The sequence below is a fragment of the Pipistrellus kuhlii genome, unplaced genomic scaffold, assembly GCF_014108245.1.
Source record: "Pipistrellus kuhlii isolate mPipKuh1 unplaced genomic scaffold, mPipKuh1.p scaffold_m20_p_129, whole genome shotgun sequence".
NCBI classification, from domain to species: Eukaryota; Metazoa; Chordata; class Mammalia; order Chiroptera; family Vespertilionidae; genus Pipistrellus; species Pipistrellus kuhlii.
The window spans coordinates 270,128-291,015 of NW_023425437.1; the positions used below are offsets into that span (position 1 = coordinate 270,128).

The 20,888-nt window shown below is 34.8% G+C and overlaps 1 protein-coding gene across 4 annotated transcripts in view; it reads right to left on the reverse strand.

The window, feature by feature from the left end:
• Positions 1–20,888, reverse strand: part of SLC6A14 (solute carrier family 6 member 14) — a 32,224-nt gene that overhangs the window by 3,188 nt on the left and 8,148 nt on the right. For 3 of the 4 annotated variants that reach the window (XM_036434622.2, XM_036434621.2, XM_036434618.2), the window contains 8 exons: positions 19,995–20,133; positions 18,554–18,686; positions 16,043–16,183; positions 8,022–8,250; positions 7,061–7,186; positions 1,146–1,264; positions 507–606; positions 156–265 (listed from right to left, as the gene is read on the reverse strand). In XM_036434622.2, the coding sequence (XP_036290515.1) occupies positions 156–265; positions 507–606; positions 1,146–1,264; positions 7,061–7,186; positions 8,022–8,250; positions 16,043–16,183; positions 18,554–18,686; positions 19,995–20,133 (1,097 nt within the window). The remainder of the gene's footprint in view (positions 1–155; positions 266–506; positions 607–1,145; positions 1,265–7,060; positions 7,187–8,021; positions 8,251–16,042; positions 16,184–18,553; positions 18,687–19,994; positions 20,134–20,888) is intronic. The other variant, XM_036434619.2, reaches the window with a different exon arrangement.

Here is a 20,888-nt window from a genome sequence, read left to right on the forward strand (position 1 = left end):
CAACTCGGAGGTACCAGTCATAAAGCAAAAGTTGAAAAATCATTAATTTATGACATTTGCCTTTTTGTCTTCAATGTGAGTTATTCTTCAATTTTATCTCAGATATGTTTACATATATATTATTTACACTAAATTCATAGACTATTAATACTTACAATCAAAAGAATAGGTGTAATGACAAACCAGCAAGCTCTCCACCATAGCCAGAATATCCACCTTTTTGCTCCAATCATCATTTCTATGTCTTCAATGAATCTGTTCCCTCCTAAGAAAACAACCAACAGAGTATATTTAGTCCTTGCTTATATTTTCCTCCATTAATTATTGTGGCCTCAAATTTTGTCTAAACATTTTTCTATACTACAGCAATGAAGGATACACATTTACATTTTATTTATATTTGACCAATTATATTATACTTTACTATTATAGTACACATAATGAAAAAGAATCAAACTAAATTACTTTAATAAAAAGAGTAGATAATTATAAGAGTCACCACTTACCATAAATCCAGATGATTCCTACTATTTCCAGTATAGCTGCAATCAAAATGCCCCATCCAGCACAGAAGTGGTCAATCAGATTAACCCAGTAAATTCCAGCCTATCAAAAAATTAATTTTCAGAGTATAGTTATAATTATTTTTATGATTTATTAAGCATTCAAATTGAATTTATTCATTTTATTTTAGCATATGCTCCTTGATTTCACCTCTGCCAAAAATGTGAAAAGGAATATTTTCAAATGTGAACACAAATGTGGATTTAAATCTCAAAAATTATGTCCTTTTTTTTTTTTTACAAGAAGTCACTTGGAAAAAAGCATTTAGAATAATTATTAAAATGTATGCAGTATCTGTGCATTCTGTAGTAGTGGCCAAGAAATATAGTGTATGTTTAAAGTCTCTAACTTTATTGTAATTGGGGAAATTGTTCATTAGTGGGCCTCCTGCCCCTCTGCAAAATATACTTATAGAAATTGTGCTATAATGGCAAACAATCTGGGCTAAAATTCAGAAAACTTTGATCCAAGTCAGACTTGGACTTGTCATTAAACATTCTCTTAAACCATGGTTTTCTCATTGAGATTATAAAGTATGTTCCTAGTAATATTTTGTCTATGGAAAAAAATCTATAATATACCTGAGTTACACAGACGAGACCAAGGAGAAACAAAACCAGGCAGCAACCCAAAGTTATGGGAATTCTCATTTTCTTCATCACTTTGGGAAATAAATCTTGAATTGTTGTTGTAATTGTTTCTTCAGTAGGGGAAAAAATGGCATGTTATATTGTCAACTCATTTGCCAATCACATAATTCAACTTCTATTCATGAAATTTACAAATATATATTGAGAAAACAGTCTAGCCTTAATCATAGCTTTTAAAAACCTGTAAGATCCTTTCTCTTGGCTGTCACCACTTTTTGGTTCTGATAAAAATCAAAGGCAGTTCCATTGTCCTATGTAGTCTGTTTTATAAGGTTTTTTCATTGGTAGCAACTTAAATTAACAGGTCCCTGGGGGATGAAGTAGTTTGAAAGGGTTATAGGGAAGGAAGAAGTCTAAAGGTGAATACCAGTATTTCAATAAATAACATGGATACAGAAAGGCTTTCCAGGTTAAGAAATAAATGTATTCCCATAAGCCACCAAACCAAATCATTGATTATTTTATACAAATAATTATAATAATCTAAAAATCATATAGAAGAATTAAAACTTGATATCAGTATATTAAGAAATTAAAACCTTTTAAAAAGAAAAAGGAGGAGAAACCAAGGAGAAACTTAAACAGTTGCCTTGCACAACAATTTCAAAACTACATCTAAAAGGCAAAACGTCTATCACCCAGAACAATGGGAAAGCTGGCTGAGTGGAAGTTCTACAACTAGAAGGAAAGACAAAAGAGCATTGAAACAGGCACAAGCACTGAAAAGCTAAGGTACAGAGGTGTAGGAATAGGGCTGGTGGCAGGCGACTGGGTGTCTGCTTTTCTTTTTTTTTTAACTCAAAGGAAGACAAACTCCGGATTACACTGAAATCCAGTTTCTGGGGAGATGCTGGGACCCAAACTCGGGGAGAGCTGCATTGTCTGCCATCGGGTTGGAAAGTTTGGGTGACTTTTTTTAAGAGGTGAGCCCAGCAATCATTGTTTACTGCAATTCAGGAAGCAGGGACTTGGAAACATGGAAACACAGAGAAGGCTGACAGGCAGCCACTGCTGCTTGCCATGCCCTAGTCTAATGACTCCCTGAGACTTCACTCTGCACAATCTACAAACCCTCCCAAGCTCCACAAAGCAGCTTTTGCATATAAATGGCCTGCCCTATTGTAGCTTAACCAAACAAACTGCAACTCCACTCAGACAGCTCCAAAACCTCCAAACCCCAAGCAAAAAGGAGAAAACTGTAGTTCTTGCTGTAGCTCTTGCTGGGTGGCCTCAGACAGTAGCTGACCTGCACCCCATTGGAGATCCAGAAGCTAGTGTATCTAGTAGTCTTTGTGAGATGACACCAGATTTCAATTACTCTCACAAGGGACACATTCAAGAGGCAGACTCAGTGAGCACCAAAGCCCCACTAAAACAAATCCTGCCCAATAAGTGTGTCTCCAGCACAGCAATTCTTTCATTATAGACACAGCAGATCCCCACAGCCAATTGTCCTGGAGGTCACTTCCTCCCAGTGTACCAATAGCAATCAAGACTTAACTACAATAAGGCTGTACACACAGCCCACAAAGGAGTGCACCAAGAGTGTCCACCTCAGGTAACTAGGAGGCCTACCCATTGGACACCTAGCAAACAAAGCCACCCTACCAACTCAGGGAGGCAGAAAAAATGAGGAGACAAGGAAACAGATCACAAATGAAAGAAATGGAGGAAAACAAACAACTGGGTAGAAATTAAACATACACTGACTGAAATAAAGAATATTATACAGAGACCCAACAGCAGACTAGAGGAATGGAAGAATCGAGTCAAAGATTCGAAATACAAAGAAGCAACAAACACTCAACCTGAAAAGAAAAAAGAATCCAAAAAGTTGAAGATGGTGTAAGAACAACTTCAAGTATACCAACATCAGAATTATTGGGTTGCCAGAAGAAGAGAGAGAGCAAGATACTGAAACCCATTTGAAGAAATAATAACAGAGAACTTCCCTTATCTGGTGAAAGAAATAGACTTACAAGTCCAGGAAGCACACAGAACTCCAAACAAAAGGAATCCAAAGAGGACCAACCGACACACATCATAATTAAAATGCCAAGGGCAAAAGACAAAGAATATTAAAAGCAGCGAAAGAAAACCAGTTAATTACCTACAAGGGAGCACCCATATGAAAGTCAGCTGATTTTTCAACAGAAACTATGCAGGCCAGACAGGAGTGGCAAGAAATATTCAAAGTGATGAATAGTCAGAACCTACAACCAAGATTACTCTACCCAGCAAAGTTATCATTCAGAATTGAAGGTCAGATAAAGAGCTTTACAGATAAGAAAAAGCTAAAGAAGTTCATTACCACCAGTCCAGCACTATATGAAATGCTAAAAGGTGTTCTTTAAGAAGAGAAAGAAAAAGAAAAAAGTAAAGATAAAAACTATGAACAACAAATACATAGCTATCAACAAGTGAATCTAAAAATCAAGTGAATTAAAAATCTGAGGAACAGAATAAACTGGTGAATCTAATAGAATCAGGGGCATAGAATGGGAGGGGATTGATAATTCTCAGGGGCAAAGGGGTGTCTGTGTGGGGGTACGGGAAGAGACTGGACAAAAATCATACACCTATGGATGAGGACAGTGTAGGGGGGAGGTAAGGACAGAGGGTGGAGTGAGAACTGGATGGAGGGGAGCTATGGGAGAGGAAGAGAAACAATTGTAATAATCTAAGCAATAAAAATTTATTAAATAAAAAAATAAAAAGTGACAAATCTTTGATTAGATTGACTAAGATATAAAGTGAGAAAAATCAAATTACTAAAATCAGAAAAGAAAGTAGGACATTACTATATATTTTATAGAAATAAAAAGGAGCATAAGAGAATACTATGAACAGTATTTGCTTTTGGGAGAGGAACTAGATGGCAGGGGAACAATGAGATTTTATTTTTTGAATTTTGTCTTCCATGTATGAGTAATATGTTTAACCAGTAAAAACAAACTTGTGAACATGAGAACATATTAAAAAGGAAAATAATATATTAAAATGTAAATTATTTGTTCTACACTTTCTAATGTTCCTGTTATAAGCTTGTGTTACCTTCATGATTGGTATAAAAACCTGCCCTTGCCGATGGTTAGATCATCGGCCTGGAACTGAAGGATCTTGAGTTTGACTCCCAGGCAAGGGCACGTATCTGGGTTGCAGATTCAAAACCGAGCTCAGATCCAGGTGCATTTGGCAGGTAACCAATCAGTATGTCTCTCTCACATTTATGTTTTTCTCTGTGTGTCTCTTTCTCTCTTCCTCCCTCCCTTTCTCTCTTCCACTCTCTAAAAATCAATGAAAAAAATATCATTGGGTGAGGATTAACAAAATAACAACAAAAGATATTTTTTAAAAAGATATGTTTTTGTTGATTTAGAGAGAGGAAGGGAGAGAAAGAGATGGAAACATTGATGAGAGGGAAACATCTACATTGATTGGCTGCCTCCTGCATGCCCTCTGCTAGGATCAAGCTCAAAACATGGCATGTGCCCTGATCAGGAACCAAATTGTGACCTCTTGTTTCACAGGCCAATGTTCAACCACTGAGCTACACTGGCTAGGCCCAAAAAAGATTTTTTAATATTTGTCATATTTGTGTATATACAAGTTTTGCACTCCCAGGTGAGACCTCTGCCTGAACTGAGAATGGAAACATTTTAGAAACAGAAAAGAAGTCCTAGCCAGATTGGCTCAGTGGATAGAGTATCAGCCTGAGGACTGAAGGGTCCTGGGTTTGATTCCAGTCAAAGGCACATGTCTGGGTTGCGGGTTTGATCCCCAATGTGGGGCGTGTAGGAGGCAGCTGATTGATGATTCTCTCTCACTGTTGATGTTTCTATCTCTCTCTCTCCCTTCATCTCTGAATTCAATAAAAATATATTGAAAAGAAGGAGAGAAGACGAAAGAAAGAAAGAAAGAAAGAAAGAAAGAAAGAAAGAAAGAAAGAAAGAAAGAAAGAAAGAAAGAAAGAAAGAAAGAAAGAAAGAAAGAGGGAGGGAGGGAGGGAGGGAGGAGGGAGGGAGGGAGGGAGGGAGGGAGGAGAGGAAGTAAGGAAGGAAGGAAGGAATGAAGAAGGAAGGAAGTAGTAAGGCATTAAGGAGTAAGGAATCAAAAGAGAAGGTTCTCAGGAAGCCAAAGAAGGAAGATGTCATTCTAAAAATAGATTGAAATGTGTTGACTGGACTCAGGCATTTTAGAACTAATTTTTAAGTGCCAGTAATCAGGTAATGGTCACACAAAGGCTGGCGGAAGCCAGTGTGATCAGGTCCCTGGAAACCAGCTGGTAAAGCTGGGAAGAAGAAGCTGGCTGTGCATGTGGTATGGGCATGGTCAGCACCTGCAAATACTGACAAGCAGCACCCACACTAAATTCTGTACCCACACTAAGAGGGGAAAAGCCTGGGCTCTGGTCAAAAGCAATGAGCCAGGTCACTCTCTGGATTGACATCACTCTTATGCCAAAAGAACACAGGCAGATCAGACTGTCTTTTAATTTGTGCTAAATGGAAAGAGTGCTGGACAAGAATCCAAATAGTTCAAAGCTTTGAGGCTTGGCCCTCTGGCCCATTTATCTCTGTGCTTCTCTTTGCCCAGGCCAGTGAAGAACCCTGGACTCTGCAGAGTCAAGATTGTCTAGACAAATCAGAATATCCTAACTTTTTTAAATGAACAAAAATTGTGTGGAATATTTGTTTGGATTTTGTGTTGCCTCCCCAATAGGAATGGAAGCTCCATGAGAACAGGACGCTTTTTCTGCTCCAATCACTGCCATTTTCTCAAAGCTCAGAAGACAGCCTAACACAAACGATTGCTCAGAAAGTTCTTGTTGAGTTACAAAAAAAAAAAGAGAAAAGAAATGAAGGAAGGAAGGAAGGAAGGGAGGGAGGGAAGGAGGAGGGAAGGAGAGAGGGAGGGAGGGAGGGAGGGAGGGGGGAGGGAGAGAGAGAGAGAGAGGAGAGAGAGAGAGAGAGAGAGAGAGAGAGAGAGAGAAAGAAAGAAAGAAGAAAGACAAGAAAGAAAGAAAAAGAAAGAAAGAAAGAAAGAAAGAAAGAAAGAAAGAAAGAAGAAAGAAAGAAAGAAAGAGTTCATTAAAAAGAGTACTGGCTAAAAGTAGAAGGGTGCTTGAGTAAAAGAATTAAGCAATATATTTGAAATTTTTGAGGGTTTTGAAAGTTAATTAAAGGATGCTGGACTTTGCCCCATAGACAGTAAACTATTAAAATGTTTTATATAAGAGGACTATATAATAAAAACTCAGAATTTCTTGATGTATACTCTAAGGAAAATACTTATCTATACATAGAGCCATGTGCAAAAATAACCATTGCAGTAGTTTGTGTGAGTTTTAAAAATTGGAAATAATTAGCTATAATAGTTCCATATGTCTATGCATCAACATGGGTTGATAATATATGTAAAATACAACTGTCAGAATATGTATGGAATGAAACTTCACATTTATGTGAACATTTAAAATTTTGTTATTTATGGATACATATAAAATGAATACAAACATGGATTGTATATGTCACAATATTCATGGTGACATTTATTCCAGGGAAGGAAGAAATGTGAATTGTATCAGAGAGAGGAACATGGGGCACTTCAAATTCATCTTTAACAGTTTATTTTTAAAACATCTGAAGCAAATATAACATTAATGTTTGTTCCTTTTGGGTGTTTTGATTCATGAATACTTTTAATTTAAGTTAAAAATATTTTCAGAAAGATTTTTCTGAGAGAAAAACTAGGGGGGCAACAAGGGTTAAGAAAAGAATAATTTTAGTAGAAGAAACATAAGTACAATACAAAATAGATAGGCTAACAGTGGGAGTATTACTTACCGATAGAAGCAAACTGAGAGTCGAGACCCAAAGTCAAAAGCATGAAGAAAAATAATATGGACCAGAATGGTCCACCTGGGAGCTGGGCTAGAGCTTCTGGATAAGCAATGAATGCCAAATCAAAACCTAAGAAAAATGCATAACATTTTAATTTAAATTAGTTGCCAAGAAAATTCCCATATTTGGACATTTTCAAAATAAAGTACTAGAAAAACCTCATTTTAATTTGGTAACACAATCTATGAAATATATTTTTAGCAACTATTTCACTTTCACTTTTAAAAATATTTGACTTGGTTATGATCTGAACCCATGATGTGAATTAAGCTAAAGAGATCAATTTTATAAATGGTACATTTCTCACATTAAAAATCTTAATTATTTCATTGAGTTTGACTTTTTTTTTAAATTGATGAAGAATAATATCTTTCTTAAACTCCAGAAACTTAAATTATCTTACCCTAGAAATTTTAAAAGAATCAATTAACCAAATGATGTTCAGGCTGGACACAGATGGGCAAAGTCACTTGGGTTTCTATCTATATGATATTAATGTGTTTTTAAAATGCAGACCAATACTGTAAACACACACACACACACACACACACACACACACACACATCCTTGCTTTTATATATGCATACACAAATAAACACAATTCAGTAAAGTGCTTATTATGATTTCTAATATTTATAATTATGCAGGATATAATTCATATTAAAAACTAAATAAAATTCAGGAAAAAAATCTTAAATTGTTTCCTAGTATAGTCTTATTTTCTCAAATCATCTAATAATTATTTCATCCTTAAAGCCAAAGTATAATATATAAGATGAAATGAGAAAGAAATGCAATACCCTAAATCTTGAGTGCTTTAAGTAAATTGCTCTAAAATATATTGGTATTACTTAAATGAGCTACATTGAGTTAATAAAAATTAATAATATATAGCATTCCATACCTGATTTTACAACTTGAGAAACTTCCTGTCCAGAGATGTGAGCCATGTGTCCCAATATAGAAAAAATAGCAAATCCAGCAAACACACTAGTGAGGCAGTTTGTCAAACATACCACAATGGCATCTGAGAAGCAGTTGTTATTGAACTTGTTGTAAGATGATAGAGCAACTAAGCCACCCCAAGCCACTGAAAGGGAGTAAAATATCTGTGTAGCAGCATCTTTCCAAACCTATGAGAAAATAAGTTGATATTTTAAAACATACACTCTTCATTTTAATTTGCATAAAATATTTTATATATACAAAAGAATGAATATAATGAAATCAACATCCAAGTACCCACTACTCAGATCACTAAATAAAATGTTAGTGGTCTTTTGAAGACCCAGTTTCCCCCTTCTTAATCCTATCACCCTTCCAACCTCCAGTGGTAACTTCTATCCTGATTTGTGTTTATCATGTTTTTGTTTTTCTTTGTATTTTTACTACATAAATATGTAAACGTAAACACAATGGCATTTAGCTTTGCATGTTTTTGAGTTTATAGAAAAGTTTTTGTAATACATATTAACTTATACAAGTTCCTTTTACAGTCAGTATTATATAAAATTTATCCCTTATCAATTTGAACCAAAAGGTATTTCAATTTTGTAAGTCAAAAATGAGTGAATATAAGCAAATTTATATGGTTCAGTTATATATATAATATAATATAATATATATATGTATATTTTTGAACATTTTTATTGCTATATTGCCCACTGTGTATGCCACAATTTATCCTTTATCCTGCTGATGGACATTCAGTTTCTTCAGTATTTTGCTATTAGAAACAATGTAGCTATGAATATTCTTGTGTATGTCCTCATACCTAGTTTTGGAACTGTGATGTCATAAGGCAGTGATCAGCAAACTCATTAGTCAACAGAGCCAAATATCAACAGTATGATTGAAATTTCTTTTGAAAGACAAATTTTTTAAACTTAACCTTCTTCTAATGCTACTTCTTCAAAATAGACTCGCCTAGACTGTGATATTTTGTGGAAGAGCCACACTCAAGGGGCCAAAGAGCCACATGTGGCTCATGAACTGCAGTTTGCCCACCACGGTCATAGGGTATATGGATCTTCCCTTTCCTAAATATTGCCAAATTATCCTTCAAAGTGGTTGTACCCATTCCTGTACATTATTTATAACATTGGTAAAAAAATTTTAATACAGTCTAATCTAGTGACTGTGAAGTGAAAGTTGATTGCTGTAATGACATATGTTTTGTCATGTTTTTATGTGTTCTGCTACACTCGTAGGGGTGTCGAACTCAATCAGAGAAGGGGCCAAAATCTAAAATCCAGCCTAAATCGCGGGCCGAATGGTTTACTGAACAGTCATAAACTGTCATTGTGATGGAAACGCAGCGGAGTGCAGTGATGACAGCGCGGTGCGGGCCACATTGCAAGGCCTGGCGGGATGGATTTGGCCCGCGGGCCTTGTGTTTGACACATGTGTCAGAGTTGTTGTTTTTTTCTGTGAAATTCCTGTTCATGTATTTGCCATTTTTGTGTCTTATTTGCATTATTGGATCTCTACAAATATATAATATAATTTGAATTCTAACCTTTGTCTATTATATATGTTAAATTTTTCTCTGATACTCTGGTTTATTTTTTCACCTCTTAACATTGTGTTCTTAAATGAAACAAAGATTTTGTTGTTGTTTTTAATATAGCTAAGATTGTTCATCCTTGCCTGTTTGTATTGTGTTTTATTTCTCTAACTTAAAAAATAACTCTTAAAAGTAATAATCTTTAAAGTTCACCTGAAATTGATATTGTGCATATTAAATTGGAAATCTCAATTCATTTTAATCCAAATGGAATATCAATGTCCCAAAGATAATTGATGTTATCAATTATATCAATTGCACATCAGTTGGACAAATGAATAGTTCATCATTTTCCCCATTGACTTTCATTGCCACCTCTGCCAAATATCAAGTTCTATATATTCATTAATATTTCTGAGACTACTAATCTTTCCCACTGGTTTATATGTCTATATCTATGTTAATGCCATACTATTTTAATAACTATAGCATTATTTTCATATATGGTAAGACAAGTGTGCCTCACTTCCTCAGAAACCTTGTTTTGTTTTTTGTTTTGCCTTTTCTTCTTTCACATAAATTTAAAAATCAATTTTCAGGTTCCACCAAAAAACTGTGCTGGAAATGTATTGGAATTCTTACATATCAATTTGGGGACAATAAAAATATAATTCTTAACTAAGATAGTACTAGGCAATTTTTGAACAATGATGATACATTTAGATAGCCCTTAAATCATGCCTTTCTCTCATTCCATGTGGGTTTTTTTGTTGTTGTTATTGTTAGTCCTCACCTGAGGATATTTTTCTTTTCTTTTTTTTTTAATTAAATTATTATCTGTGTACTTTTCCATTTATTTTTAGGGAAAGTGGAATGGGAGGGGTGTAGGCAAAGAGAGAGAAACATCAATGTGAGAGAAACACATCAATTGGTTGCCTCCTGCACATGCCTCAACCAGGGCCAGTTATCAAGCCTGCAACCAAGGTAGATGCCCTTGACGAGTATCAAATCTGGGATCCCTCAATCTGCAGGCCAGTGCTCTATTCACTGAGTCTAACTGGCTAGGGCCCTCATTCCATGTTTTGATTAGAGCCTCATATAGCTAGTCTCATCACTTTAAGTAGCATCCCCATTCTTCATCTAATTCTACCCATTATTTCACAATTACCCATCCTATGTCTTTGCTAAGGGACAGTAATTAATCTTAAGAACTAATCTAGATAAATCTATTTAACAATGAAACTCTGTAGCTGTAACATTACTCCAAGGGGAAAAAAATCTAATTGTGCAGATTTAAAGAATAGAATTGGCATATACAGGGTGTCCCCAAAAAATGTATACCCACATTTAACCCATTATTAATTCCAATGGGTTAAATCTGAAAAGAAAGAAACCTCAATTGTGCTATCAGCTGTTAAAGTGGGTATATATTTTTGGGACATCCTGTATTGGGCAAAATTAATTTTTAGTTCATCTGAAAACAGTGAAAGCAGGCAATATAATATGATGACTAGGAGTTATAGCTCTGGAGTCAAAATAATGAAGTTTATATTCAATAATTCTCTTTTATTTTGACTTCAATGTATTTAACATCTTTAAACCTGTTATTTCATCTATAAAATGGAAATGGCAAAAATAACAATTTTTATGCATCCTAGGAATGATGTGAGGCAAATGCAAAGCAATTAGTAGATGCTCAATAGTAGCTATTATTATTATTATTATTATTATTATTATTATGAAAAAATAATGAATTGATACTTGTCGTTTATGAAGTTAAAAACAATAATTTTCTCCCTAAAAGGTATATAATCTATTTCCAATTACAATAGAAATAAAGCTTTTAGACAGTTAAATAAATATTCCTAGGTCTTTATGATATATAGCTTGATGTTAGATTATTATTACACTATAATTGTTTATATTTTCAGGAAGCCAGTAGGAAGTAAATGAGTAGATAGAACATGGTTATTTTACTTAGATATAATAAAAAATATGTTATGAAGTAGTCTCTTTTTTCTAAGGTGGTTGTATATATTAAAAGATAAATAACATGCTTATGTTGCTCTCAGCTTCTTTTAGTTGATACATTATGTATTCACTAGAGGCCCGTTGCACAATGTTCATGCAAGAATAGGCCTTCCTTTCTTCACTCCCAGCTGCCCGGGAGCCAGCAAGTCATCGCTTCTGTCTGGGGCACCATTCTAGTAGCTCCCTCCGCTACCCTCCTTCCCCTCATAGCAGGCTTCACTTCACTCTCTGCCTGTATATGCAAATTATCCTCCATATTTGTTGGGTTAACTTGCATAATCACTCTGGCTGTGGGCATAGTGGAGTGATGGTTATTTTGCATATTTCTCCTTTATTAGGTAAGATATGTGAGTTAGGTGGAGCTGGAAATGGTGTGGCAGGTGTGAGTAATAATGTTTACCTAAGGTTGTAAAGAACAAGGAAGCAAAATCCCAAACATAGTTGTAATGCCCATGCCTACCAATCTCATAGCTATATATAGGATCATTACGTTTAGGGAGTAGGAAATGTTAATTCAAGATGCAGAAACTGGCTGTCTAAACTTAACTAAATCTGAATCTTTCTGGGTCTCAATATTATCACTGTAAAATGAGTTAGTAAAATAATCACTAAAGACCCCTCTAACTATACATTCGTATGATTCTCTACTCTTCTAGAGATCTCAATAGAGATCACATATTCAAAGATAAGGAAAAATATATACTTATGATCCCATGCTCTAGTATGTGGCCAGTGAGAAAATTTTAAAAATCTAAGAAAAAAATTCTAGTTGCCAGCAAACCCCAAGAAAAAGAAGTGGAGGTACTTCAGTGTGGAGGTGGGGGGATTACATTTTATGTTTCACAAAGAGCATTAGGTTTAGTTCTTATCTTTTAAAGCTGCCCCAGAAGGAAGAGCAAAGGGCAGACTGGATGAAAGGAGGTGAAGGGATTAGCTAAAGAACATTTATGCATAACCCATTGACAGAGAGGACTGTGTAGAGGAAAAGGGGGTGGGGTGGGGACTGGGTGTAGAAGAGTAAAGGATGGGGGGAAATGAGGATACCTGTAATAGTATCAACAATAAAAAATAAAGATAATACAGACATAGAAACACAGACCAATATAAAATATTCATAGAAATTGTTCAGGAAAGTTTCAAGGAACTGTAAAGCCCAAGTGATCTGAGTCTTATAAATGCCACTTAAAGAATAGGAAAAGAAATTTCAGACTATGATCAAAGTTATGATGTTGAAAAAAAATGAATGTTCCACATCTTAGGGAAAATGTTGCATCTATAATAACATACAGGGATTGACAAAAGTAGGTTCACAGTTGTTTGTACGAAAAAGGCATGCAGGTTATGATTGTTACAATGGCTTTATGAACTCTGTTATATGTACTTACAACTATAAATGTACTTTTGCTTGTCCTTGTAGTATAATATAATAACATTTAAATAAGCATGTGGTCATATTTATATAGCACTTATCATTCCAAAAATGCATTAACAGTTTATGTTGTTTAATAACCTAATACAGAGAAGATAATGGATCTAAACTTCCATATTTTTTTGTTTTTATTCATCATGAAACATGGTCTTTGAGTTGGGAAGAGATTAACAAACAATGTTAAAAGATGAGAGGCCTAAAATAAACAAAGAAATCAACAGATGGTCTATGAACACATCAAAGTATATTAATTTTCAAGATTAGAATCATAAAACTTCATAGGTCTAAACCAATTTAGGGCTCTTATGGTTGATTATGGAGTGAAAATTATTTAAGCACAAGAAAGGTAAACAAAGACCAGAGATAGACACCTTAATTTTCAAAAAGATAAAAGATGAATTTTCATGCACATGCTTACCAGAAAATTTCTATAGCAAATAATTAAATATCCAAATTGTAAGTACAGGTATACCTGTTCCAGACTACCACAATAAAGCAAATAATACAATAAAGTGAATATTGCAATAAAGTGAGTCAAATGAATTTTTTTCCCAGTTCATATAGGCTTTATGTTTATACTATACTGTAGTCTATTAAGTGTGCAATGGAATTATATCTAAAAACAATGTATATACCTTAATTTAAAATACTTCGCTGCTAAAAAGCATCCCAGGCAAAGAGAATAAATGTACAAAGGTTTAGAGGCAGGAACAATTTTGGTATGTGTGAGGAAGAGAAAGGAGGCCTCTCTGGCAAAATGAGCAAGAAGACATTGGCGAGATGGGCAGGCACTGGTTATACAGAACTTTATAGACCATTACAAGGACTCTGGATTTTACGTTCAGAGCCATGCTAAATCACTGAAGAGTTACTTATAAAACATGTACCATACTATTGTAAGATAATCATAATAGGAGTATGAGAACGCTTTATATGATCTGCTCCATTTTTTTGAAAAAAAAATAAAACTGTTCTAAAAAATGAAGATTGCTAATAATAATTTAAAAAATGAACTTGGGGGGGTTCTTAAAAAATACTTTATTGCTAACCATCATCTGAGCCTTTAGTGATTAGAAATTGTTTTGCAGGTGGAGGGTCTCTCTTCAATGTTCATGGCTGCTGACTGCTCAGGGTGGTGGCTGCTGAAGGTTGGGGTGTCTGTGGCAATTTTTCAAAATAAGACAATGAAGCTTGCAGCATGGATTGACTCTTCCTCTCATAAACAATTTCTCTGTAGCATGCGATGCTGTTTGATGGCATTTTACGCACAGTAGAACTTCCTTCAAAAGTGGAGCCAATCCTCCCAAACCCTGCTGCTGCTTTATCAACTAAGTTAATGCAATATTCAACTGTATATATCATGTTGTCATTTCAACAACCTTCACCTCATATTCAGCGGGTGTAGATTCCATCTCAAGAAACATCTTTATTTGTTTATTCATAAGAAGCAACTCCTCATCTGTTAAATTTTACCAGGAGATTGCAGCAATTCAGTCAGTCTTTAGGATTCATTTCTAATTCTAGTTCTCTTGATATTTCTACCACATCTGCAGTTACTCCCTCCACTGAAGTCTTGAACTCCTCAAAATAATCAGTAATAACTAGTGTCAATTCCTGTTAATGTTGATATATATTTTTAATGTTGATATTTTGACTTCCTCATGAATGACAAATGTTCTTAATGGTATTTAGAATGGTGAATCTTTTCCAGAAGGTTTTCTATTGACTTTGCTCAGAGCCATCAGAGATACCACTACCAACCAATGACACCTATAGTCTTACAATGTGTATTATTTCTTAAATAATATTAGTCAGATTAATACGCTCCAAATCTTTGTGGTCAAATAGAATCATTTATATGAATAAAAGGACTTTTAGAATCCTATTGCTAAAATGATAATCTCATTTTTTGGAAAGAGAAACCAAGATGGCGGCATAGGTAAATGCCTAACTGCAGCCTCACACAACAATTTCAAAAAATACAACTAAAATACAAAATGTACATTATCCAGAACTACAGGAAAGTTGACTGACTGGAAATTCTACAACTAGAAGGAAAGAGAAAACCAGAAGGAAAATCAAAGGATCTGTAAAAGCCTAAGGTACAGAGACATTGTGCATGTGTGGGGAGAGGACTGAGCTGGAGAGGAGGGGGTGGCTGAGTGCCTGGCTGGCGTTCCCTAGCTGGAAGGAGATAAAAGCTCTCAACATGCAGGCCAGACGGAAATGGCAAGAAATATTCAAGGTGATGAATAGTAAGAACCTACAGCCAAAAATACTCTACCCAGCAATGCTATCACTCAGAATCGAAGGCCAAATAAAGAGCTTCACTAATAAAAAAAAGCCAAAGGAGTTCATCACCGCCAAACCAGAATTATATGAATTGCTGAAGAGGTTCTTTAGGAAGAGGAAGAAGATAAAGATAAAAATTATGAACAACAAATACGTAACTATCAACAAGTGAATCTAAAAACCAAGGGAATTAAAAAGTCTGATGAACAATATTAACTGGTGAATATAATAGAATCAGAGGTATGGAAGAGGAGTGAACTGATGATTCTCAGGGAAAAGGGGAATGGAGGTGTGGGAAGAGACTGAACATAAACTGTGCAGCTATGGATGAGGACAATAGGAGGATGAAGAAAGGACAGAGGGTAGGGTGGGAACCTGGTGGAGAGGAGCAATTGAGGGGGAAAAATAAGAAATGTTTGTAATAATATGAACAATAAAGATTTATTTAAAAATTTAAAAAATAAAAATAAATAAAATGATCATCTCACTCCCAATAAAAGAGCATTAGCTAAGTCAGACATCCTACTGGACAAAAACACTAATAAATTTAACTGTATATCTTTTGCAAGCTACTATATTATGATACTCTTATCTGTAATCAAAGATTTTTTGATATTTGCTTTTAAGGTTTACCTTCTCAGATAATTTTAAATTCAAATTGTCTTACCTCAGCTTCCATAAGTTTTGTAAAATTTGACTGTGCTCCTATATAATATGAAATGCCCTTTGATGCACCCTCCAGAGTTGCACCTCGTAATAGCAGAATGAGTAGGACAACATATGGGAAAAGAGCTGTAAAATATACCACCTATCAAGAAAAACAATAGAAAGTTAATGTCTTTTTTTTAAAAAATCACAGTATATAATTGTATAGAAATAAAGTCATTAGAAAGTGAAGCTTAGCAAAATAAGTATCAAAAATTTCATAAGGTTATTAATAAGTCTGATGATACCAATAGCAAAGTTGGAATAATTTCCTTTTCCTGTTCTCACCATTCTCAAATGGTCCATTTTTCAAACACTCTAATATATGAAACAGTATTTCCTAGGTTCTTGTTGGAAATACACAATATATCAGCAGTGATAAGTTGGAATCCAAATGGAGTGCTTTCCTAAACATCCTATATAATAAAAAATGCAATATGCAAATTGACCATCATACCCTCACACAATTTGGCCACTCGCATGGGGTCAAAGATGGCTACCCCCATGTGGTCACAAGATGGCTGACACAAGATGGCTGGCAGGGAAGGGCAGTTGTGGGTGATCAGGCCAGTAGAGGAGGGCAGTTCAGGGTGACTGGGCTGGCAGGGGAGAGCAGTTGGGAGCAACCAGGCTGGCAGGGGAGGGCAGTTAGGGTTGACCAGGCCTGCAGGGGAGGAGGGCAGTTGGGAGTGACCAGGCTTGCAGGGGAAGGCAGTTTGGGGGGCCAGGCTTGCAGGGGAAGGCAGTTGGGGGCAATTAGGCCAGCAGAGGAACAGTTAGGCATCAATCAAGCTGGCAGTGGAGTGGTTAGAGGGTGATCAGGCTGGCAAGCAGATGCAGTTAGGGGCAATCAGAAAGGCAGGCAGGTGAGCAGTTGGGAGCCAGCAGTCCTGGATTGTGAGAGGGATGTCCTAAACCATCCCCTGAGGGGTCCCAGACTGGAGAAGGTGCAGGCTGGGCTGAGGGACACCTACCCCCCAGGGCACAAATTTCATGCACCAGGCTCTAGTATTCTTATAAATGTCTGAATGGCACCTCTTGGTAAATTTTTGTACTGAAATGGGGAGGGAAATTATTTAAAACCCTGCAATGTTTAGTATATACTCATTCCACAAAGAGAAGGAAAATATCTTTCCTAGTCAATGTTCAAATCCCATTAAAGCTGATTAAAATGACCTCGATGGCGCTGCTCAGTAATTTAGCATGGACCTATGAACCAGAAGGTCATGGTTCAATTCCCTGTCAGAGTGCATGCCTGGATTTCAGGCTGGATCCCCAGTAGCGGGCATGAAGGAAGCAGCCAATTGATGGATGATTCTCTCTCATCATTGATGTTTCAGTCTCTCTCTCCTGCTCCCTTCCTCTCTGAAATAAATACAAATATATTTTTGGAAGTTGATTAAACTGAATACAAGACACTTTTGTCATTATTATCCTTAAAACTACCATTAAGACAGTTTGATAGCACACACTGCTTGTATCCTAGATAACACATGATTCCAGATAAGCAGGTTGCCTTTGAGGCTGGCTTTTCATTAACATGGACATTCTATGTTTAATAATATGCCCAAAGTCATCCAGAGACTAATAAAAATGAATGTATTGGTAAATGCCCTTTAATGGATTCTTTCCATATTAACATAAAAAAAGGAACCAATGATTTCAAAAGTGTGTAATTAGAATATTAGTTTGTAAAGTTTCCACTGACTTTGTGATATTCACAATATTTTTGTTATCTAACAGATTGTCTCATCACAATTTAACATTAACTGAATGTGCTAGATATTGTACCAGGAATGCAAAAATAGTATCCAGTTATTCTTCTCCATTTTAAAGGAAATTTCTTTGTAGTAATTACAAACACATAAACATCTATTTTTATGGATGCTATACAACTTCTCACAGAGAAATTTCACATTGTTCTCTGAAATTGCCATGATGCTTTCGGAAAGTTTAAAAAATAAAACAATGAAGGGGAAAATATAATGTTTTTCATAAAAGGATTCTTTGCTGAGAGAGAGAGAGAATTCTGAGTCAATTTTAGCAAATATAAGAGAATAATTATAGTTGTTTTTTTATTTCCTCTAATTAGGGGAATCCTGACATAATTACCCTATAGAACAAGGATCTAGATCTTTGAAACTAAACATTTCAATATATGACATGCTTATATACTCAAGATGAATATTTACATAATAGAACAGAAAATTTAAAAATATACTTGCAATTTTCAAAATACTATATCAGTTAGAAGGGTCCAAGTTTTGAGTAACTACACAACACTAGTATTAGTTTGTGCTTGGTTTGTTTTATTTTTAATAATAGTAGTGATCTTATGCATTTTTTAGAACTAGGCTGCCTACTTTGAAAGCTTTTCACACATTATAAAAAAGACATGCATTTGATAATGCTCATCAATGAACTAGGATGATATTGGAAAACAGCTCCATCACTAATACATTTTCCAAATTACCTTTCCAGAAGACTTGATTCCTTTAAGTAGTGCTGCACCAACTATGAGCCAAGCCAGAAGAAGACAAAGTGCTAAATACCACACAATTTCTCCAGTCTCATCCATTCCACTTGAGCGTCGGAGTGCCACTTTGCTGAAAACACATGAGCCCTTTTATAAACACAGAATCACTTGTCTTAATACATTAACTTTTGTTATATATTTTATCCAGTGGGAAGCTTCATGAGTATTTTATTAACACATCAATATCATGTGAACCTTTTATTGACATTGCAGGGACAAAAATAGTTCAACGAAAATCCAGGCTTTGACTTAGGCTTATTAGTAAGTGCAACCAATCCAAAGTTCCAAACCCCAGAATTAAATAAAGATTTACTGATTCCTTTAGCTATGATTTTGCCCTAATATTACAAAACTCCTTTTATGCAAAAAAATTAACCTTACATTAGATTGTATCATTTTATTTATTATAATATTTGTCTCAAGTTAAAATAATAAATATATAATTTAAAAATTGCATTAAATGTTATCTTATTCATTGTACTGTATATTTATCAGCAAATCTAAATGGTTCCACTATTTATAATTTTTTCAAAGGCTATCTAACAAATTCTATGATTTCCAGTTGGAACATACATGGATCTAGGATTTTAATTCTTAGCTTAGTCTTCGGGAACATTTTAAGATCCAAATTTTAAAAAGGTCACAAAAGAGTATTAACATATAGATGAGGAAAAATGCATAACAGCAATAGTCAAAAAAGTTAGGTCAGGGTAAAGGGTAGATGTATAGTAAAGGAAATAAAAAGAGAACATTTCAAATTAATAAAAGTAAATATAACTCAAAATATATTTTTCTATCACATAGTGACCATTATAAGCAAAATGGATAATAAAGAATTGCAGCCTAAAATAGAAATTTTATCCACAAATTACTTATCACACAACTGTTTATCATTAAAACTTGCTAATTACTATGGATGAGGATGGGGGGGGGGAGAAAGGGCAGAGGGTAGGGTGGGGACTGGGTGGAAAGGAGCTATGGAGTGGGGGGAGAAACAATTCTAATAATCCAAACAATAAAGATTTATTAAATTTAAAAAAATAAAAAACTTGCTAATTATAGTCTAAAATATGAATATTTTTTCTTCAAAACAACACCCTAATCTATAGTTAATAGTGCTAAATAAATCATTACTGACAATATGTTGCCCATTTACGTAATTTATAAACGATAATTTGTAAACTATGAGCTAAATTTGCTGGTTACTACTGCTCACACTGGATAGGTAAATATATGAATCAAATGGAGTAAAATTTGTTCTGCTTCCCTTTTTTTTCTACTTACATGAGTTAAGAAAAGAGCTGATTAATATTTCATTGTTATTTATAAAAAATTTTAGTAACATATGTGTAAGAAGTGGATCATCTACGGTACTTACTTCCAATATTGTTCACTGGGAAGCTGCCCTGGCTGATAAACTTCAGTTCCATTAATGCAGGTAAAATTGTTGAAGTCTACCCAGCTTTTATTCACATGGATGAATGTTCCTAGTTGTGTACTCACATCGCAGTGAGTTACTAAAAATTATTAAAAAAAATAGAATGTACACACAAACACGTACTTAGTTTTAAAATAGTGTTTTCCTAGAAAACAAGTTTTAAGGTAAAATATTTAAATACAGTCTAAGTTGTTACTTGGTGAACATAGTTTAAAAATCATCCAAATGGAATAAGACATGCACATTCTGCATCTTAAATCTTCTCTACTACTAAGCTAGGAGTAAGTATGAAAATATTTGCCCTTTTAAACTAAGATTATCTTTATAGTCATAAAAGCTATAAAGTTAACAATAATTTCAGTTTGGATTTAGTGCTCTAAGGGACTTTTAGTCTGTGGATTTATTTAACCTATATAGAAAAGTACACCTTTAAGTTCTTAAGTAGTAATAGTATTGTCTTTACCATTTTATCCTCTGATATACAAAGGCCATCTCAGTGGTAATAGTCTACAATATTAATGCTACTTTATTCCAAAGATTAGCAATATGACATGGGCAATACTGACTGTCTCTTGAAACATACTACAATGACCATGGATAGTGCTTTTCTCTCTTCATCACTTTCCCATTACCTTTTTTCTCTCCTGCCCATGGCTAAGGCCTGCAAGAACTCTTCTAGTAGCCATCTAGACTTACTACTGACTATCCTCAGATATTAACATTGCATTCAGGTAAATAATTTTATGCACAGTTATACATATAATGTATTATGTAATATTAATATACATGTGTACAATTTTAAGGTTATACATTTTTATTCCGTTTTTAATCAGT